The sequence below is a fragment of the Eublepharis macularius genome, chromosome 1 (genome assembly GCF_028583425.1).
Source record: "Eublepharis macularius isolate TG4126 chromosome 1, MPM_Emac_v1.0, whole genome shotgun sequence".
Lineage (NCBI taxonomy): Eukaryota > Metazoa > Chordata > Lepidosauria > Squamata > Eublepharidae > Eublepharis > Eublepharis macularius.
Window position 1 is genome coordinate 151613601 of NC_072790.1, and position 23834 is coordinate 151637434.

The window sequence follows — 23834 nt, forward strand, 5'->3', positions numbered from 1 at the left end:
AAGCCTTAAGGAGAACTCATTTGCAGCTATGGAGTTGGATGTCATCAATATGCAGATGACACCCAACTCTATATCTCGCTATCCAGGTCCCCACAGGATTCAGTGGAAATCTTAGATAGCTGCCTGACAGCTGTGGGGAAATGGTTGAAAAACAACCAACTGAAATTGAACCCAGACAAAACTGAATTGATGCCTGTTGGGAAAGCAGAGATCTTGAAGGTCATTGTACTCCCCACTTTCAATGGAGTTTGTCTGGCCCTTGCAGACTCAGTTAAAAGCCTAGCGGTTATACTTGATCCAGCGTTATTACTAGAAAAACAAGTTAAGGCAGCAGCAAAAAATGCTTTCTACAACCTCACTCTAGCCTGGAAGATGGTTTCTTATCTTGACATGGCTGACCTGGCCACTTGGATCCATGCTATGGTAACATTAAGGTTTGACTATTGTAATGCTCTATACATTGGCCTCCCATCTAAGTTAACTAGGAGGCTCCAATTAGTGCAAAATGCTGCAGCTCAATTGTTATCAGGAGCGAGCAGGAGCATGAACATCATTCCCATCCTACAGTCGCTCCACTGGCTACCCATCGTTTATCGTGTTCAGTTCAAAGTATTAGTTATTACATACAAAGTTCTTCACGGGTTTGGTCCGGCATACCTACGGGACCGCCTCCCTCCCTATGTTCCTCCAGGGCAGCTTTGCTCATCTGAACAGGGTCTCCTGCAGGTACCAGGCTGCACGCAGGTGAAGTCAGCAGCAGCCTGTACATGGGCTTTCTCTGTGGTGGCCCCTATCCTGTGGAATGACCTGCCTGAGGAAGTCAGAAGAGCCTCCACTCTTCTGGCTTTCCATAAACGACGCAAAACCGCACTATTCAAAAAGGCTTTTTATTCAAATGGGAGGGCTGTATTGTAGGGATGGGGCCTCAGATGCTTCACTAACAATTTGGGGATCATAGACTTCATCACCATTTTTGCCTCATATATTATCTGCTGCTTTAAATATGTATTCCTATGTACAACCATCACTCCATGCTGTCTAGTCCTAGAATTGATTATGTTTTGCTTCAGTATCTCTACTATGTCTTGGATCCTTGCTAATGCTATGTCTTTAAACTTGTATATGTTTACCTTATGGTATTGTATTGAAATGTACTTACTTGATACTGATTGTATTAACCTCATACTGTGTAATCCGCCTTGAGTCTCAGTGAGAAAGGTGGACCATAAATGATGTAAGTAAATAAATAAAAAATAGAATATAGTTCTGGGGATTATCCTTATTCTGTTTTTCAAAGTGTCACAAAAAGGATCTAGAGCCATCTAGTGGCTTATACAGAACTAACGTGGATTGATTCATTGAATAAACTCACTGATTAATCTTTAGATGTGATAGATAAGATGTGATAGAACTACAACAAAATAACATGACGGATTTCTCATTGGAACAATTATTTGTTAACCAATATATTATGCACCTTCTTTATGAGAAGGTGCATAATATATTAATTTCATTATTAATAAAATAATGAAATGAATGTGTTCCTGAACTGATGATGGTGATGATGATGATGATGATAATAACGATGAAGATGAAGAATAAGAATAAACCTTTTAAAATGATCCCATCACTTCACTTCCATCACTAACTGGAGTAAACCTTATGTAGTATTTTCCTCAAATTATGGGTGGGTGTCTGATATTGTGAGAGGGAGTGTGGTCCAAGACTATCTAGTAAGTTCCTGGCCAAAGTGAAATCTGAACAAAAGGCATTCTGGTGCAGAGCTCACATTCAGCCATTATAGTATGCCAGCCATTTATATTGCTATATCCACATAATATTTTATGAAATCTTATTAGATACTGCAACTAATCTTTAGTTAATTTTTAGTTAGTAATTTGTTTGCAGTAACTATTTTTAATAGTTACTATTGCAAAACCTTAAAAAATAGCAGACTAGTAAAAGTAGAGCATTTCACAGATAACTAGTAAAAGTAGAGCATTTCACAGATAAAGGAAAATGCGTTCATGACCATGGCTAAGTGAAGACTTGCATGGAGCTGCTGCTTGGGCAACAGTGATTTATCTAAAAGCAGAATCAAAAAGTCAAACTAAATGTGCAGATTCCCTGGCTTGAACCCAAACTCTTTAAAAACCTTCATGTTTAGTTTGACCCAAAGTTAGTGATCCTTACAGCTCTGTAGCAGAAAGGTTTTGATAAGGAGCTAACACAAATCATTAACCATTGGTGTTTGATTTCCTTTTTATCAATTGTTAGAATCTTTAGATGTTCTTTTTAAGAGATGTCATATTCTGAATAATGTAGCCAGATTTAAAAAAAACTGGAGAGGATAAAGAAATATAACATGTCTAGTTTAATACAACCAGTGCAATTATTTACAAAACTAAAAGATTTTTACTGTTCAGTCAGATCTAGTGCTCACGGAATAGGTTTTCCCCCCCTATCTTCCCCTTTTTGCTACTCCTGTGTATCCCTCAAATCCACTCCTAAGGGGACTCTACGGTACTATGGTGTTCTGTACTGGTGGAATAAATGGAAATCATTCCGCCTTTTTGTTTGAAAAAGAAATTTGGATTTGTATATATGCAAAGATGCTATTTTCAAGTGTGGTTGTACTAGAAATGGTTCAAAAATGACTGAAGGGTTTGGAAAGGAATCCTGTAATATGGTTATTGAATGTAACAATATATTTACATAGAGAGAGAGAGAGAGACTCGTTTGCTAAAGTTATATCTTGCCACATTTCTCAGGAAACCTTCGGTATCTTTACAGCGAAAAATAACTAAACCAATCTAAAATGCAACACCCAATTTTATTTTTTAAAAAAATTACTAATTGAAATCTATCTCCAGTCCTATTAAAAACGGTCATAGGAGAGCAAAGAGCATATGAAACTACCCTTGATTGTAGTAGAAATATATATTATAATTGTTCTGCTAACAGATGATAGATGAGCAGACTACTGGAAATCCTCAGCTAAACAAGCATGGTTAAGTGAAGCTCTGGTTATTTTTATGAACAAAATGATGTACCAAAAATCAAAGGGATAAAATAAATTTATTGAAGGGCTGATCCAGGTATTGGGGACCCTTAGCAAAATGCCTTTGGGTGGGCTTCTCATTAACTGGACACCCTGCCAACCCCTGGGCCCAACTGCAGGTGGCTGCCATTGTTGCTCAGTTGGAAGGACAACCTCTCCCTTTATAGGTTTAGTCATCTCCTTTGATCTATTCAACAGTTCTTGTTGGGAGACATCAGCCTTTCAGTAGAAACTTTGATCCCCTGCCTCCCTCTTTTGGGATCCTTTTGTGCCATTTCTACTGTTTTCAAAGGAGACAACAAATACCCAGTGATGGCAAGGTGTGACTGAGTAGCTAGCAGTGAGGACACTTACACCCCTTCAAGTGATAGCCAAGCTGGTTGCTGCTACTGTTTCTCTCAGCTGCTCTGAGTAGCAGTTGGAGAGGAGAAGCTCTGTCACTGCTCAGGAGGGCAAGTGGCCAATGGCTGGGGGGGGGTCCTCTTTGTTGAGAGGAGAGTCTGTATGCTTGGTATGCAGAAGGTCCCATGTTCAGTCCCTAAGCTGTGACTTCTCTTTCTCTTCCTGGGTAGCAAACAGGAAGGTATAACTACACCATCTCTCAGGAAGGTGTGTGGCATATAACATCAATGAGTACTAACCAAACCTACATGTGATTACACTCTCCTCTTACATTAGTAGTGGTTAAGTATGGCGCTGGGAGTGGGTGGGTGTCAAATCATTGTTACTGTCTAGAGTTGGGTGATGTTGGTTGAGGAGATCAAGCAGGGTAATGATTTATTGCTTTTTGACAAACACATTGTTATATAAACACATACATTGTATTGTGTACAGCAAGAAAATATATCTTTTGAAAAAATTTAATTGTGTTCTTGTTATAAAAGGATAAGTGTGCTCTTAGAATAACACAGGTTTTTCTGGGAGAATGGGGCAATCAGATCCCAAGTTACATATCAGGAAGGGAAGGATATGTTTATAGTGATTATAGCTGGGAAAGGTGACCTGTCAAAGTGTTAGAATGGAGAATGACTTCCAAAAGAGTCAAATAACTAAACCTAACCACAGCATACGCTTAAGAGATGTATTATGTCAATTATATTGCCAACAGTTAGACACTGTGCTTAAACATTTAGTAAAAAGACACTGTAGTGTCCAATAAACCATAAACAATTTTGGGGGGTTGAATAAGTTACAATGTAAGATCCATAGTAGCAGCAGGTATATGACTTAAGGCCTTATCCAAATATGCAGCATATTATGCAGCTGCATATTATGCAGTTCCCAGAGGTCTCCGAGTATCGCCGTGGCCATACATTTTATTTTAGTCTAGTTTATTTCCCTCCTTCCCTCTCCTCCCTTTCTTCCTTTATTTTCATGTCTTTCCCTCCTTTCTTTCCATGTCTTTCCTCCCTTTTCCGTTTTTCCTTCCTTCCTTCTTTCTTTCCATGTCTTTCATATTTTCAATAAAAATGTTGGGGTTGCCAGGTCTGTCTCAGAAAATATCTGGGAACTTTGGGAGTGAGCAAGGATGTGACGTCACTTTTGTGATGTCACTTTCAAGTCAAAGGTCAGGTGATGACTCTTCCCAAGCTCCATCACTTCCAGCATACTGCACCAAAACCCCACCCCTTTCTGTGATGTTACTTTCAGGACACTCCTCCAAACCCACCTCCTCATCTGAAGTCACTTCAATGTATCATGTCTTGTGGCTCTCAAACATCTGACATTTATTCTGTGTGGCTCTTACATTAAGCAAGTTTGGCCACGCCTGCTCCAGATCATTATGCCATTCATCTCTAAGATTCTGAGTATCATATTTATTAACTGAACTCAAATATTTATATACAAATATTGTAGATTTCACTTTCTGTACTGATTCAATAAGAATCCCCAAAAGTGGATTCGGTTTCGCTTTCTCAGCCATGCCGGACGCTCCTCTCGGCAGGTCCAGGAGGAAACGACCGGGCACCCTGACCGGGCGGCTGATCTGCAAGGATTAGCCCCCAGGACTCCCAGTTAGGGAGGCAGGGTCCGGGACGCTGCGGGAAGAACCTCCCGGAATCAATGCGGGGGGGGGGGGAATTGCCTGTTTGTCCCTATGGAGGCCGGCAGACGTGCGCGGCGCCTTGAGTGCCGCCGGGCAACGAGAAACGGCAAATAAAAGAAACGGGCGGAAGCCTGTAAACAAGCGAATCCCTTCTGTTCTACAAGCGTTTGTGAAGGAGAGGTTGATCTGAAGAAGACTCGCTCTTCCCCTTCGGTGAGTTCCAGGATCTGGCTGGCGCCTCCCCCCCCCAAATGGCAGCAAAGAAGCAAAGTCCCGCTCTCGGTAAGTCAATCTCGGCTACCTTACAGAAGGGAGAGTCGCTCGAAGAGTTGGTGCGCAGGGCGGTGGTGGAAGCCATAAAACCCTTTGTTGACAAGCTGAACGAAACTGATCAAAGGGTGGGCTCAATTGAAAGCGAAGTGAAAACCATTAAGGAAGTAGCGGGGGGGCAGAGAAGTCTGCTCTGGAAAGTGCGTCACTTGTGAAGGCTACGAAAAAAGAGCTGAAGTTGGTGGAGAACCAGCTGATCGGGCTACAGGTGGAACGAATGCAGACAACTTTGCGTCTCCAAAATGTGAAAGAGGAGGAAAATGAGGATCTGTGGGATTTGGTCTCGGAACTACTGGCGACACCCGCGAGGACAACTAAAGAAGAGGTTAAAAGCGCCATTTTGGAGGTCCGTCAGGCTTCTTCAAAATATGCAACAAAGCGACAGTTGCCTCGCGAGATCATTATTGACTTTTCATTTAAAAAGATTCGGGACACTATCCTATATAACTCATACAATGCGGATTTGGACTTTATGGGTCTTAAAGTCAAGATTTTAAAGGACGTTCCATTTCTAGTCCGGAAAAGACGTTTTAAGTACAAAAAGTTCGCAGCTCTTCTGAGGGACCATGGAATAAAGTATAAATGGTTACTTCCGGAAGGAATATGGTTTAGACATAAAGATCAAGCCTATAAGATACTATCAGAAGATCAACTAAAGGATTTTGAGGATAAAAACCCGGAATTCCAGTGTACCAAGAACGAAGAAAAGGAGAAGCCTGAGGGGGGGGGGAGGAGGAGAGCACCGCAGTTGCGGTTGCACAGAGAGAATTGCGTCCGGGACCCAGAAGGGGGAGGAAAGTTTAATTAGAATTTGAAATGTGTAATCTGTATGATTAACCACCCCATCATCATTTTATTGAGCTATTTTTTTCTATTATGGCAGTATGAAGGGAAAACACTGAAGTGTAGTGTTGAATGTAGTTTATCCTTCCCTTTATGTCCCCTTTTCCCCGCCCCTTCCCTTTCTCTTCATCCTTTTCCTTTCCTTGTGATAGTCTTGTGTAGTGTTATTGTAGTGTTGTGTAGTATACTGAAAAATAAAAAATTTATAAAAAAAAAAAAGAATCCCCAAAAGTGGGAGGATTCTGAAACACTCGCTATCAGACCATATTTGGATACCGACAAAAGTTGGCAAATCATATTTAGACTTCAGTTGGAAAAATGACAAAAACTCATCATAAAAACCTATCAATTGATCTAAAGTAAAATATTTCCCTTTTCTGTCCAAGCCTTCCATAAGAAAAATTTCTTCCCAATTTTTAAATCTGGTTTTGACCATAATGTTAGTTTAGCATGTGAGAACAGGTCAAATTGATACTGTTGTGATATTATATGCCATACTTCTCTAGCTGCAGAAACTGTTGAAGGAACAAAATCCATTTTAACATAAATAGACCCTAAAGCATTCCACTTAAAAAGTGGTTCCAAAAAAGAGGCCCTCAAAAGAGCCCAAGATGGATACTCCAAGTGAGGGGAGGGATCCCAATAATTTGGACGCGCTAACAAATATGCCTGATGATAAGTACTCAGGTACAGAAAACGATATCCTCTTTCATTAATTGAAAATTGCATCCTCTTTAAAGAAATGTTGGGTGGTGTTAAACTTCACATACATTTCTGAAACAAAATATTATTTTCGTGAATATATCTTCAAGGTATATAAAAAGTGATTGCATGCATAACATATGTAATTCAAAGTAGCATATTCATTTTGAGTGTATTTATTTTAACCCATAATCACCAGGATCAATTTATTAAAATTAAATAAAATCATATCTTTAATATTTCTTGGAAACAATATTCTAAGATAATTAAAAACATCTGGGCACCATAAAAATATACCTCAGTAGTTACACTCTGTGATACATTGTCTCCCAATGGCACCAATTCTGATTTTGTCCAATTAATTGAATAATCAGATTACTAAAATTATTAATCAAATTCATTAATTCAGGAATGGAAGACTGAGGTTCTGAAATAAATAATAAAAGATCATCTATATACAATAATTTTAAATTCAATAAATTATGTATAAAGCCATATATATTTTTACTTTGTTTAATAGCACATGCCAGAGGTTTCAAACATAGATCAAAAATGAGAGGAGAAAGAGGACAACTTTTCCTAGTACCTCTTTCAAGAGGAAATGGTACAGAAAAAATACCATTGGGCAGTACCCTAGATTTAGGGGATGAGTACAGAATTCTAATCAATTTCAAAAATTCATAAAGGAAGCCAAATTTAATCAATGTAGATAAAATAAATTTCCAATATATTTTGTCAAATGTTTTTTCAGTGTCCAGGGAAAGAATAGTAACTTAATCAGATCTCTTTCTATTTATGCAATTAGATCAGTGACCAATCTAAGATTACTAGATCCTTGCCTACTTTTCATAAATCATACCTGGTCTACATGCACCAAGGTTCTAATAACCTTTTGAAGTCTATTAGCAAGAATGGCAGTTTGCCCCCTCAATCAGAATGAAAGGCAGACACAGTATTTGGGTTCTAAAATGGGCTGCTTTATTAAAATTACAACAATTAAACATAAACTATGGCAAGGGCCTAACTAGCAGTACAGGTCAGGCCCTGGGGTCACTCCTGGACCCCTCCTTGACCTGTCTGGGTGAGACACCCACTGCCCCGGGTGCGAGTCATCCATGGTATAGCTGGGACCTGGCCTGGCCAGGTGAAGTGGTTCACCCTTTAAAGCTCCCCCACCCGGCCATACAGCAGCGGGGGGGGGGTTGAGATTGGCTTGTCCAGGGGTTCCCCACCAGGGCATCTGTCCTCAAAACTGGGCCGTGCAGCAGCCAGCCGTACAGACAGTCCCCAATTCCCCACCAATGGAGAGGTGCCAAGGGTGCTCACCGGCCCGTTCAAATTTTCCCCTAACTTAAATCCTGCCACCGCAGAAGCCAAGCCTCTGCTTAGGCCTCAGTGCCCCACAAATGGCTTAAAGCCAACTTAAGCCATTGCCGCAGGTTGTTCAAAAATATACTATTGCCTCTTTTAGAAAGGTGCACACCATCCCCTCGGTAGAGATCTGCAAACTCAGCCCGAATTTGCAGATGGGGCAAATAAATCCCCAACCCCCCCTGTCATAGCCTTGAATAAGGCTCTGTTGGCTTTTTGCCTAGCCCATTCTAAAGCATTGTGGTCCAGTGCATTCTGTCACACCCAACGCAGAAGCATTGCAGACCAAAAAATCAGGACGCTGGGCCAACACTTGCTATTCTCCAGCAAGTCATCCCACTCCTGCCAAGACAGGGCCATGCCCTTCATCAATCCCAGGCCGTTATCTCCCAAATGAACAACCAGGATGTGTGAACCAAGGTCATTACCACGTGGTAAATGACCAATGTGAGGCTGAGATCCGCACCTCCCATCAAACATCAGGCCACTACTTGCCCAGGCGGTGCAAGTCTGCGTGAGCCTGTAAGGAAAGGGCCGTGCCCTATAAGCCAAGGTCAACACCATGCGGCGAATGACCAGGACACGAGGCGGAGGACTGCACCTCCCCTCAAATCATCAGGCCACTGCTTGCCTGGGCACTGCAAGCTTGTGTGAGCCTGTAAGGAAAGGGCTATGCCCTGCGAGACAAGGTCAACACCACGCAGCGAATTACCAGGACGTGAGGCGGAGGACCGCACCTCCCCTCAAACTATCAGGCCACTGCTTGCCTGGGCGCTGCAAGCCTGTGTAAGCCTCTAAGGAAAGAGCCATGCCCTGTGAGCCAAGATCATTACCACACAATGAATGACCAACATGAGGCAGAGGACCTTACCTAAATGACCAGGAGGCGATGCAGAGAACTACATCTCCCCTCCAGCTACCAGGCCACTCAGGCACTGAGATGAGGGTGTGCCATGCATGTCAGAACAATGGTCACATCCTATCGCTGGACCTCCATGTACCGGCCAAGGGGATCCCTGGGCATAGCTCCCAACCGCCCTGGGGCCCAATAGCCTCCTAAGCCCCACTGCCTTTTGCTCCTTTGTAAATGTGTCACCTGTAAGATTTGTGTCATGAGCCATAAAGGCTCCTCATGACCCATCCTTAAGGGATTAGGCCATAACAAGGCAGAACAGCTGAAAGAAGTGTCGTCACATCAGAGCTGGGAGGCACGCTAAACCAAAGTTGCCATGCCTTCCGTCCACCTAAACAGGTGTACAGCAGTGGCTGTTTCCACATGTTGTTAAAGCAACGGGCTACTTACTGAACCCTGGCATTGTTTTTTTTTTACAGATACCAGATGCCTCCAATTTCAAAGCAGAAGCAGGCAGTTTGTCTTTCATCTGATCAGCGTCCTTGACCTGGCACAGGAAAGAGCAGGAAATCTCGGTCTCAGAAAAGACGCTGATCAGAAGAAAGACAAACTGCCTGCTTCCACTTTGAAATCGGAGGCATCTGGAATCTGTGAAAAAAAATGCCAGCATTCAGTAAGTAGCCCATCTCTTTAACAGCATGTGGAAACGGCCACCATTGAAAGCCCATAGAGTGCTGGGTAAAAAGGCAAACTAGATTGCCCTGTACACCTCTGCTTTCCAAGCTGGGCGGGGGGAGGAATCCTGAGGAATCTGGGCCAGGGATCCACTGGCCTCAAGGGCAAGCTAACTAGGACCACCATTAAAAGACCTTCAAGCAGGAATTGGAGAAGGCCTAAAGCACAACAGCTAGCAACAGGCCTACCTCCATAAAGTGACTCTGTTAAAGTTGAGAAATCCCCATACTTGGAGGTTCTCCCGAATGCCTGCTGTAATTCTAAGACTGAGATATGGAAACTGTGGGATAATCATGGCCTTGTTAAAGCTGTGGGTGAGTGTTACATGCCCCCTCAAGAAAAGAGCTGAAGCAGCCAAAAGCCACGCCTGATACAGAGCACCTGGTTGGCAGAGCCCTGCCTGTGTAGGGATGGCCCTTGAATGACAACCCAAAACCAAAGAGTCCACAGGCAGGACCCAGAGGAGGCAAAATGCCAACTTAGTGTCACCTTTCTGTGCCAACTGCACACCGCAGTCAAAGCGTGTGTGCACACAGACATCATTTACTGGGCTTCTCTGGGTGGGAAGGGTGATGAATAGAATGAACTGCAGCAGGCTGTCTGGTACCTGACCGAAAAGTGGGGGAGACCAGCCACAGAGGAGGAAGAGTCCCGTCCCTAGGAACATTCTTCCCCTAAACAAGGCATTGGCACGTTTGGGAGATGCTCCGTGCTGCTGAGGTACCTTCAGTTGTATAGGGCTGGGTCCCCATACCAGACTACTGCTGGGCTTCCCACAGACACACTAGCATCTGGCACCCACACTTAGCCACCTAGGGCAGGATATGGTGGAGTGAAGCCATCCCTAAAAGACCTGGATAGGCATGACATAGCCAGTCAGTGCTTCAATGAAGGGTGTGTGCTGATAGGAACTTGAGTGGACAGCACCTGAGCCACCCCACAATATAAGCCCATTCACATTATCAGTGGGCACTAACCCTGGGATGTGCTAGCCAGGCAATGTTGGGTGGAAAAAGCCACGGGGTGAGGAGGCAGGGACTGGCCCACAAGGCTCTCAATGGCCAAGCATACCCCAGCCATGGCCAAATGGACCTACCATCACTGACCACTGGATATCTCCATAGATACCACCTCACAGCCATGCACTCTATAATCTGGAATCTGCTTCCCTCACCACCAGCATGGCAGATGCTCCCACTTACCTCCTTATCAGGTGGTTGCACTGCCACTGGTACTGTCCCAGACTCCAACCACCGGCCTCCTTCAGCCATATCTATGTTGTTTCCCACCGTTCACCGGACTTATCGCTGCCAGGGGTGCTGAACAATCCTCCCAGGTCAGATGGACCCAATTTTGTCAATCGGTTCCACTGCCATGCAACAGGACTGGATTAAGGCAGACGAGCTCAGATCAGCTACCGTACGTCAGTTGCACTAAACTAGCTTCGTCTTCTGGGTCCGGGCCTTTCCTGACATCTAGATGTGCCACTAGGTCCCTGATGACACTTGTACTCAGATAAAGAAACTTGCCTCAGGGGTCTCCTGGTTGTGCGACACATACATGCTCCTCCTTTCTTTGGGGAAGGTTTGGATAGCTTTCTTTGGTGGCAGTCCACCATGCTCTTACAGCAACCTACAAAGCCTGACTCCTAGTAACTATGATGATTGTCCTCCAACATCATTTTTTTTCTGTTTCCTATAAATGAAATGTTATTCATCAAATCCCACACACTGCCAAACAAACGGTTAACTTCTTCTCACCCTTCAATGACTCTTTTTCTTTGCACAAAAACCCAGTACTTGCTAAAACAGATGCAATAACACAATATGCCATTGGTGGCATGAGTAAGAAAGCAATAATGTGTGCTACCAGCCCTGGTGTGAAGCAATCTGCCCCTCACATGGCTGCAATCCACCCCTGTTGCTGTAAGTACTCTCTCGAAATAAAGGAAAAGAATGGGGTGGGGGAGGCCTAGATAGGCTGGAGGCCTGCGGGGGGCTGGGCCTAACCCTACCTCAGCCCTCCTGACTTTTTTTTTTTTGAAACAGAATTTATTGGATGGGTTTACATACATTCCAAAAAACACTTAAGAACAAGTATTCCCCCTTTCTTGACATATGTTATCCTACCCCCACTTCCCCTTTTCTAAGTTGACTCTGGACAGCACTCTGATCCTTTTTCTTCTTATCCGTATATCTAAGTTATAATTGTCCCTACTATTCAAGACAAAGTAATAGCTTCTATATCAAATCTACCTCTTAATAACTATCGAGAGACCACAATTGACCTTTCACATCCCATTTCTTCTCTAAGTAATTTTTAAATTTCTCCCAATCCACCACAAATTCCCTTGGATTTCGTTCTCTCAACTTTCTTGTTAATTTGTCCATTTCCGCCATGTGCAACAATTTTTGAATCCAATCTTGAGTTTCCGGTAGCTATTCTTGCTTCCAATACTGTGCATACAATAATCTTGCAGCTACTGTCATATAATAAACTAATACCCTATCTCTAACATCGACATTTTCCATATTTAATCCCAATAATAACTCTGGACTCTTTGCTACATTGCTTTTCAAAATTGATGACATTTCAGCAAAAATCTTAGACCAAAACATCTTAGCTTTTTCACAAGTCCACCACATGTGATACATTGAACGTTCATGTTTTTTACATTTCCAGCATTTATTTGACATTTGACTGTTGGCATTCACTAAATTTTTTGGTGTTAAATACCATCTGTACATCATCTTGTATCCATTTTCTTTTAAGCTGGTAGATGCTGATATTTTCAATGTGTTTCTCCAAAGATATTCCCAACTGTCCATTTTAATTTCTTTATTAAAGTTCACTGCCCATTTTACCATTTGGACTTTAACTGTTTCATCTTCTGTATGCCATTTCAATAAAAGTTTATATATCTTAGAAATAATTTTTAGTCCATCTCCCAACAAAAGTTCCTCTAATTCTCCGTTTTTCTGTATAAATCCTCTTTTCCTTTTGTCAGATTCAAATAAATCTTTAATTTGTCTAAATTGTAACCATCCATATTGAAATGGCAACTCCATATTGTCTTTCATCATGAACTCATTTCTTTCCCACTTCTACAGTTCCTTATAGGTTATCCATTCTTCTCCTTTATATTCCAAACTTGGATTCACAACTTCAGCTGGTACTATCCACAAGGGTCTTCCATCACCCATAAACATCTTATATTTTTGCCAAACCATAAAGAGATTCTTTCTGACATAATGATGCTGGAACATAGAGTCCATTTTTTGTTTATCGTACCATAAATATGCATGCCATCCAAACAGCTTGTTATGTCCCTCTAGAGCCAACAGTTTTTGATTAGACAATTTAACCCACTCTCTTAACTAAGTCAAACATAGTGCCTCATGGTATAGTCTCAAATTAGGTAATTGCAAGCCCCCCCTTTCTTTACCTCAGCCCTCCTGACTGATAGACACTGATAGCCCAGTATTTCCTTCATCCCTTTGGTCTCTTCATCATCCTCAAAGGATGAGTCTGCAGGTAGCTGCACAAGCCCCACCAAAATGACTGATACTGCTAGTAAGCAGGAGGCAAATCAGGCCACACAAATGTCACACTCAAAATGGCCACTCTTGGAGCTGTGCATATTGTAGGATGCCTTCACAACATGGCTGCTCTGCCAGGAAGCTAAAAAGGTCACTGGGTGCCACTCTCAAAATGGCTGCACCCAACTGAATTAACTGCCAAGCCGTCCTGCAAAATGACCCCTGCCGCTTTTTTAAAAAAAATTTATTGGTGAGTTTATATTTCATATTTAATACATACATTCCCATCATATCTAATTTACTCTAACCCCCACCCTTTCCCCCCCTCCTTATCGACTTCCAACAGCTTTCCAACCCTTAACCCTTCTTATTACTTAACTTGACTTCACTTATATTCTTCTATAACACATATATCGTAATATTTCTTACTCTAAGCATATTCAAATTGTTTTATATATATAATATATTAAAATCACTAATCCACCAATGTATCCATTTTACTCTTCCTTGATTAAACTCTGTATTCTAAGTAAGATTTACTTAAACATAATACTAGCTTAGATTGTAATAATTAAATTCCCCCTTAATGGTAAAGTCGCTTATCTCTTCTGTTTACAACATCATATTTTAATAGTTCTCAAACTGCCACAGTTCTCCCTTCACATCCCATTTTTTTTCTAAATGTTGTTTCAATTTCCCCCAATCAGCAATAAATTGTCCTGGATCAAGATCTTTAAGTTTTCTTGTCATTTTGTCCATCTCCGCCATGTACAGCAATTTATAAATCCAATCTTCTATAGTTGGTATTTCTTGTATTTTCCATTTCTGCATGTACAAAAGTCTTGCCGCTGTGGTCATATAAAATAACAATGTGGTCTTGCCGCTGTGGTCATATAAAATAACAATGCACTGGAACACCTTCCATTCCCAAGTTCAGTAGCAACAATTCTGGGTTCTTATTTATTTGGATTTGTAAAATTTCATTAATTGCTTCAATTATATCTCCCCAGTATTGCTTAGCTACCTCACAAGTCCACCACATATGATATAGTGACCCTTCGTGCTTTTTACATTTCCAACATTTGTCTGACATGTTAGTGTTTCCTAGCGCAATCTTCTTTGGTGTTAGGTACCATTTATAGATCATTTTGTATACATTCTCTTTAATGTTCGTACAAGTTGAAATCTTCAATGTGTTTTTCCACAGGTGCTCCCACACCTCCATTGTTATTTCTTTATTGAAATTTACTGCCCTCTTCACCATCTGGACTTTTACTATTTCATCCTCCGTATGCCATTTTAGAAGTACTTTATAAATCTTTGAAATTTCTTTTTTGCCTTCTTGTAATATCACTTCTTCTAATTCTGAGTTTTCCATTCTTATTCCTCCTTTTAAACAGTCCGAATTGAAAAGATCTCTGATCTGTCTATATTGAAACCATCCATAACAAGGAGACAGCTCTTCTTCTGTCTTTATTCTTATTGTTGAATATTGTATTTGTGTTATCTCCTTGTAGGTCAAACGTTGCTGTTCATTGTCGACAGTTCTCGGATCTATTACTTCATAAGGAACCACTCATGAAGGAATTCCATCTTCCAAATAAACCTTATACTTCTTCCAGATTATGAAGAGGCTTCTTCGAATATAGTGGTGCAAAAACATAGAGTCTGCTTTAACTTTATTGTACCACAGATAGGCATGCCATCCAAACAACTTTTTGTGTCCCCTCAAAGCCAGCAATTTACGGTTTTTTAATGTTATCCAATCTTTTAACCATGCCAGACAAATTGCTTCATAGTATAGTCTTATATTGGGCAGTTGCAAACCACCTCTTTCCTTCGCATCCTGTAATACTTTCATTTTCACACGTGGTTTTTTGCCTGCCCACACAAAGTCTGAAATCCCTTTATCCTTTTCGCCAAAACTTTTGCAAATATTTTATAGTCATTGTTCAGCAACGAAATTGGCCGATAATTTTTAACATTGGTCAGATCCTGTCCATCTTTCGGAATCAGTGATATGTTAGCTTCGTTCCATGAATCGGGAATCATATGGCCTTGCATAACTTCATTCATTACCTCTCTCAAAAAAGGTGCCAATTCGCTAGCCATCATGTCAGTCCATCCAGTCCCGGTGCTTTCCCTAATTTCGTGGATTGGATGGCCTCTTTTATTTCTTCCTCTGTCACTTCCCTATTTAATTTTTCTTTCCATTCCTCTGTCATCGTTGGAAGTTTCATTCTTTCCAAATACTCCGCTATTGAATCTCTATTCACTTCTTTTTTCTGGTACAGTTTTGCATAAAATTTATAGAAAGCTCTACTAATAGCTGATTGGTCCATTAATGTTCTGTCTTCCTCTCGTATTTTAATTATGGTTTTCTTCTCTTTTTTCTTTTTTAATTGCCAAGCTAGATATTTGCCAGGTTTATTTGCACCTTCAAATGTTTTTTGATTCATTTTTTTCAAGTTCCACTCCAACTCTTTGTTATTCATTGCCATCAATTGCTCCTGCAATATTTTTATGTCCTGATATATACGTTTCTTCCCTGGTCTTTTCTTAAGTTGTATCTCTGGCTTTAATTTTTTTGGTTATTTCCTTTCTTTTTTCTTCTTTTCTCCTTCTGTCCCTTGCATTCAAGTCCATCAATATTCCCCTTATTACAGTTTTGTAAGTGTCCCATACCTTATAAGTTGACACATCCTTATTTAAATTGTATTGTATAAAGAACTTGGTCTCCTTTCGTAGCAACGCCATGTTATCTTCTATCTGCAGCAAGTCTTCATTTATTCTCCATCCTCTTCTTTTAGTATTTTTTCCAAATCTCCACATGATAGGATTGTGATCTGAGCCTACCTTGGGCATTATCTCCACATCTCTAGTCCACAACATTAGTTCTTTGGAAGCCCAGATCATATCAATTCTTGATAGAGTAGCATGCCTCGCAGAATAAAAGGTATATTGTCTGTTTTTTGGATTTTGTCTCCTCCATACATCTTCCAGAGTTTCCTGTTCCTTAATCGCAAAAAACGACACTGGCAAAAGTCCTTTTTTTGTGTGCAATTTTAAATTTCTTCTTCCAAGTTTGTAACTCCATTGAAGTCGCCTGCCAGAATTATTTGATCATAGGTCAGCTCATCGAGTTGTTTTTGTAAATCCTTGAAAAAGTTTTCTTTCGTGCCAATGGGTGCATAAATTCCAAAAACCAAGGTCTTCTTCGAGTTCCAAATTATTTCCACTGCTAAATATCTAGCTTCTGCATCACTTAAAATTAATTTTGGCTGCAGTTCCTCCTTTATATACAACGCAACTCCTCTTCTTCTTTTTGGAGGCTGCAGCAAATTCATTTCCAAGCTTTACAAATTTCAAATACTTTAAATCCTGCTTTCTGATATGTGTCTCTTGGAGACATACTATGTTACATTTTTGTTTTAAAAGCCAGTGGAAAATAGCCTTACGCTTACAAGGTGAATTTAGTCCATTTACATTCCAAGATATTATTTTACACTCCATGATCACATTCTTGTACTTTTTGGTAAGTCCTTTTCATTGTCCCTAATAAAGTTTTCCATCTCGTGACCCGACCTGATATTTCTCCTTACTCCACCAAATTCAAATGCCAGTCCTTCTGGTATTTCCCATCTGTACCTAATTTTCAAATCCTTTAACATCTGGACCAGCTCTCTGTATTTTTTCTGCTCCAACAACACCGCTCTGGGCAGTTCTTTCATGACTCTCACCACCTTCCCGTCGACTTCTAATGGTTCCTGAAACTGTTTGCTTACGATTGACTCTCTTGTGTTTCTGGTCATAAATTGCACGATCATATCCCTTGGTAACTTCTTCTGAGCTGCAAATTTTGAGTTAATTCTGTATGCCACGTCCAGAAGAGCTGCAACCTCCTCTTCTTCTTTCCCCAGGTAGCCCACCAAAATTTCTATAATCTGCTCTTGGGCTGTTTTTTCCACAATCTCCGGAATCCCGCGAAATCTGAGTTGCTTTTCCATTTGTTTACATTCAGCTACAGCCATTCTTCCTTTCATTCCTCGCATCTTGAAGGCCTTAGGCCAAGCTATTGCTGTTGGAAATACTCCCTCCCAAGTAAGTGTAAACGGCAGGGGAGGGAAAAGCATAGGGGGGGAGGGGAGAGCTACCAGCATCCATCCTGCTAGGCCAGTAGCAATAATGTATGAATCAATGCTGCTACTGGAAGTACTCTCTCCCAACAAAGAAAAGGGTGGGGAGCCTAGGTAGGCCAGAGGCCTGCAGGGGCTGTGTTTAACCCTGCTTCAATCCCTCCTGACTGATAGACAACAGGTCCCAAATGTAAATAAGAAAAAAGTCTCTGCCAAACCAGTGAGCCTGGCGCTGGGCCCTGGCTCTCCTCTTGAAGTTTGAAGGTAGCAAGCAGGGCAATATCACAGCTTCTCCAAGGCAGAGCTTGAGATGAGCTCTGCTCAGGCCGAGCACAAGGTGCAGCTGAAGGCAACGGGGGTGGAGAAGCCAGCTAAGGCTACAGACTCTGCCCCCAATGCTAAGCCCTGGAAGCCAGGGTGCACCTTCTGCTTTCCTCCTTCCGAGGAGGCAAAGAGCAGCCACCTGCCTGAGTGGCTGTTGCCACTGGCAGGGATGGCTGAATGCTATTTTAGTGTCCACAAAGAAGTAGGTCAAAAATTCACATGATGTGTGGTCTTTGTTTGGTTTTGGAATGACAGTTAATACGAGCATACTGCAGCGATGCTAGCAGTACAGCAGATTCAAAAATCTCATTGTATAATTGATATAATTTTGGAATTTTAAAAATATGGAAAGATTTTATACCATTCAGTTGGGAACCTGTCCAGTCCCGGAGATTTACCGGTGCTCATATTCATTATCATAGCCTTAATTTCATCCATAGGCAAATGCTCAGCAAGTAGCTGTTGCTGAGCCATATCTGAATATGTAAGATCAAGGTGAGAGAAAAATGTTTCCAAGTCTTCCTCTGATGGTTCATTCTCCTTAAAATACAATTTTGAGTAAAACTTTTGAAACCGCAAGTTTGTTTCAGTTGAGGTAGTATGCATTACGTTCTCGTCAATCATAAGAATATAATTCTTGTTCTGTTGCGGCCAATAATCTACCAGTTTGCTTTCCTCTTTCCCACTATGACTCACTCTGCTTTCATTGACAATATATTATTGAACTCCTATTTAACTTTTTGCAACTCAAATTCTTAGTCATATTAATTTTGTGTTAGAGAATTCATTTATTTTTGAGGATGTTCAAACTACTTAAATATGTATTATTATATTTCAAACTTTGCAGCCACAAGACCAGATATGTTCTGTGGTATGATGGAAAAGTTCCGGATCTTTCGCACAGAGAAGACATATGCAGTAAAAACTGGGAAGTGGTACTTAGAGTTTGAAGCAGTGACTGCTGGAGACATGAGAGTAGGCTGGGCCAGGCCAGGTTGCCAACCAGATCAAGAACTTGGGTCAGATGAACAAGCATTTGTTTTTGATGGATTCAAGGTACCTTTTTAGCAAACAAGTGCCCTTTAATGTTGACAGGCATTATCATCTTAATTCATAGCCAATATGAAAATATGGTGAAGCTTATGAGAGACTTCAATTGTATTAATATAATTATTGTTGTCTGACAAGATTTCATGCTAACTTATTTTTTTCAGGAAATAAGGATTGGATCCTACCAATATTTCTGCTGGTACAGGAAGGAAGAAGGGCAATGTCACCTGATTTTCCTCTTCACTGTAGTCCTGTTGTACCTTTTTGTCCTCATCGATCTGATAACCCCCAGAATAGCCTTTCAGGGTCAAAAGGGGCTTCTGCAATGTTCCAGCAGAAAAGTTGGTAGGAACCAAACCAATGTGCATTTGGCAGTACAAAGTGACTGGTGCTGTAATTTATGATTTATAAGAAGCTTGGATTTTGTTTAATGTATCCTCTTTTCCCATGATGATCTTATTACTTAGTTTTCTTTAGTGTGTCTCTTTTTATGTTATAGATGCATGCTTTGGCTCTAGTTACTTAAGATAAGGTAGTCTCTGACCAAGGTGACTCTCATTGTCCAGTGACCTTTTTCACTGTCACGCACACACATGACTCCTTCATATTTCTATTAGCACTAATTTGGATAAAGGGAGCACAAAAGAAATGTGCTCTGCAGCTTTCCCAGGCACTTCTTCCAAGGGAAAAGGAAAGTTAGCCAGTGACTCCATTAGTATCCACTGGAGTAAAAGCCAGTAGTAATATCTGTATCTGCCACTGCACAGCACCAAATTAGGGTTGGTGGCAATAGGTACCCTGTCCCATGTAAATTACTGGTCAGTGCCAACATCTGACACCAGCCCTGTTAATTGGACTTCTGTGTACAACTGAGCAAATTTTCATCCTACTTTTTGGCAATATTTGGATATCTTTTTATATGCCCTTGGTTTAGAATTAATTAAATTTCCTTCTTTTCTTTCACAGATGTTAGGTGTTTGTTTGTTTGTTTTTTTAAAGGAAAATAATCTCACTGCAAGTAAGATTTTGCAGTGGTTGTTGTGGGTTTTCCGGGCTGTATTGCCATGGTCTTGGCATTGTAGTTCCTGATGTTTCGCCAGCAGCTGTGGCTGGCATCTTCAGAGGTGTAGCACCAAAAGACAGAGATCTCTCAGTGTCACAGTGTGGAAAAGATGTTGGCAGGTCATTTATATCTACTCAGGAGGGGTAGGGTTGAGCTGAGTCATCCTGTAAGAGTTTCCCAGGGTATGGAATGCTAATGGCGGGAGGCTTCACTGTATCCTGAGGAGGTTCTTTTGCATATGGATTGGTGCTTGATGTGTTAATCTTCTCTGCCGGGCTATTGATGGGTATAGAGTGTTTTGTTAGCCTGGTGTCTTTCAGAACTGGAAACCATGCTCTGTTCATTCTTAAGGTTTCTTCTTTCCTGTTGAAGTTTTGCTTATGCTTGTGAATTTCAATAGCTTCCCTGTGCAGTCTGACAAAGTAGTTGGAAGTGTTGTCCAGTATTTTGGTGTCCTGAAATAAGATACTGTGCCCTGTTTGAGTTAGGCTATGTTCAGCCACTGCTGATTTTTCAGGTTGTCCAAGTCTGCAGTGTCTTTCATGTTCTTTTATTCTTGTCTGGATGCTATGCTTTGTGGTCCCAATGTAAACTTGTCCACAGCTGCAGGGTATACGGTATACTCCTGCAGAGGTGAGGGGGTCTCTACTGTCTTTTGCTGATCGTAGCATCCGTTGTATTTTTCGGGTGGGTCTGAATACTGCTTGAAGGTTATGCTTTTTCATAAGCTTTCCCACAAACCTAGTGCATGGTTCCAGTTTGTGGATGATACATTTATCATTTGGAGCCATGGGGAGGAAGAATTGATGGGGTTTTTGAATCATCTCAACAACATCCACCTGAACATACAATTCACAATGGAGAAAGAAATCGAGGGAAAACTCCCATTTCTGAATACCTTGGTCATCCGCAAAGCAAACTTTCAGTTAGGTCACAAGGTCTACAGGAAACCAACTCACACTGATCGGTACTTACACAAAAACTCCAATCACCACCCCCAACAGAAAAGAGGCATAATGAAAACATTAGTGGATCATGCAAGACGGATATGTGAGCCGCACCTTCTCAATGAGGAAATTAACCATCTAAACCACGCACTTCAGGCAAATGGCTACTCCAGAAATGAAATCCGAAGAGCAATCAAACCCAGGATGAATCAAACAACCAAGGAAAAACAGTCTCCTACAGGAAAAGTGTTTTTGCCATATATCAAAGGAATTACTGATCAGATGGGAAAGCTTATGAAAAAGCATAACCTTCAAACAGTATTCAGACCCACCCGAAAAATACAACAGATGCTACGATCAGCAAAAGACAGTAGAGACCCCCTCACCTCTGCAGGAGTTTATATCGGGACCACAAAGCGTAGCATCCAGACAAGAATAAAATAAAATGAAAGACACTGCAGACTTGGAAACCTTAAGAATGAACAGAGCATGGTTTCCAGTTCTGAAAAACACCAGGCTAACAAAACACTCTATACCCGTCAATAGCCCGGCAGAGAAGATTAGCACATCAAGCACCAATCCATATGCAAAAGAACCTCCTCAGGATACAGTGAAGCCTCCCGCCATTAGCATTCCACACCCTGGGAAACTCTTACAGGATGACTCAGCTCAACCCTACCCCTCCTGAGTAGATATAAATGACCTGCCAACATCTTTTCCACACTGTGACACTGAGAGATCTCTGTCTTTTGGTGCTACACCTCTGAAGATGCCAGCCACAGCTGCTGGCGAAACGTCAGGAACTACAATGCCAAGACCACGGCAATACAGCCCGGAAAACCCACAACAACCATCGTTCTCGGGCTGTGAAAGCCTTCAACAAGATTTTGCAGGATGCACAGTTTCATAGGAGATAAACTATATGTACCTCATATTGCATAGCTGTGATTTATATTCAGTTTTCTTTGTTCCTTTGCACAGGTGGGAAATTTGTAGTTTTCAAGATTTTGGGGCAGAGATAGTTATGAAATCTTAGATGTTTTCTATCAACAGAGATCTTCATTCTAATAAAGCCATTTGGGCTCTTCTTTATTTTTAATAGGTATTTAATTAACAATTGTTTCCATTAGTTACTCCGTACATGTGGTTGTCCCATGAAAGATTTGACATAACCATAACATTCCTGCAATTTAATAAAACACTCTGTGGGAAATTCTTTTGCATATATGTTTTAGTTTTGAGTGGCATGGTACAGCACAATTACAAAAAAAATCCAATTTACAAGAAAGTGAATATTTAATTTACAATGTTATTCTGATGTTAACACATGTTCTTGGTTTCTGCTACTATTGTCTGTTCTGAAATAGTAATTTGTCCTTTAGGCCATTCAGAACATAGTTTTATACAGCTGTTTGGTGAATTAGTGCAAAAATAATTGTAGGATTTTCATTCAACAGCTAGTTAAAAGACTCAAGCCATTATTTCAGAATTTTATAATATGGAGTATTACTGTGATAATTTAGGAGGTGCTTATTAGTCATATCCTGGAGGCAGAGGAATTCTTAGTTGCCTTTTCTTGTATATGATTTTTCTTTTCAGGCCCAACGTTGGCACCAGGGAAATGAGCATTTTGGTCGTTCTTGGCTGGCTGGGGATATCGTTGGGTGTATGGTTGACATGAATGAGCATACTATGATGTTCACTTTGAATGGTGAAATCCTTCTTGATGACTCTGGTTCAGAGCTTGCATTCAAGGACTTTGAGGTTGGTGATGGTAAGTTCTTGAATAATTTTGTGGTGCTGACTTGAGTATTCCTTTCTTTTTGTTGTAAGAAGTTTACCCATTGTTTTGATTGATATTGAATGAGTTGCTGTGCTACATTTTTAAATTCAGAGAACGTAAATGTGTTTATTAGTATAAAATACATTGAAATCCCTTAAAAACAAATTAGCTTTCTGTATGGTTGCCCAGAATTGCTTAGGCTAAATTGTGATAGAAAGATTCAGTTAAATAGCATTTACTATATATGTACAGTTACCGTCTCAAGCATTTGTAATATTTACTGGAGCAATGTTCCACCAAGCTGTTGGCAAAACTGCTGTGATATCTTGAAATGTTTGTGAACATTTTAATTGCTAATGAAGAAAGCTGAGTTGTAAAGCGGACACTCTCAACCTCCACCCTTTCCAGGTACCAGCCCCTAAATCTTCCCTACCTGGAGCTGGCAACTCTAAAGCACACAAGCTGGTCGAGGTCAGGGTGCACCATGTAGCCAACTGCCTGCCCGCACTCAGCTGCCTGCCCACTGCTGCTGCCTTCTTCAGCTCCCAGCGTCGGGACAGAGAGTCTGCTTGGTGGGCTCAGTGGAGAGGTCACGTAGGCACCCACCCACTGCTGCTGCCGCCTTCAGTTTCCGGTGCCAAGAGGTGCTGGAATGGCGTTCCACCATGTCCCGGCAGAAAAAAAGCCCTGGTTCTCACTATAGCAGGAAAGCAATAATTTTTCACTGCCATCTGTGGTAGATGTAGTTAGTCTTTGGCTCTTCTATAATTCATGTCTGAAGAAGGAAATGTTGTTCCTCTTTTAGGGTATTAGTTTCCTTACTACAGGTTTGTCCAAAAGTTCATTCACTGAAGGAATGACAATGTTGTACTATAATTTAAGTATTTATTATGGATTGTCTTTATTATTATAATAGAATTTTTGAACCTCTCTGTCATTAATATAATTCTAAAGGAACATATACATATTTAGGGATTATCACAAAATCCTATTAATTTAATTTAATTTAATTTAATTTAATTTAATTTATATTCCGCCCTCCCCGCTTTC

General features: G+C 41.0%; 1 protein-coding gene across 1 annotated transcript in view; it reads left to right on the top strand.

The window, feature by feature from the left end:
* RYR2 (ryanodine receptor 2) overlaps window positions 1-23834 on the top strand; it is a 720715-nt gene that overhangs the window by 373301 nt on the left and 323580 nt on the right. The window contains exons 28-29 of the mRNA XM_054975163.1: window positions 18789-18997; window positions 22601-22775. Coding sequence (XP_054831138.1) covers window positions 18789-18997; window positions 22601-22775 — 384 coding nt within the window. The remainder of the gene's footprint in view (window positions 1-18788; window positions 18998-22600; window positions 22776-23834) is intronic.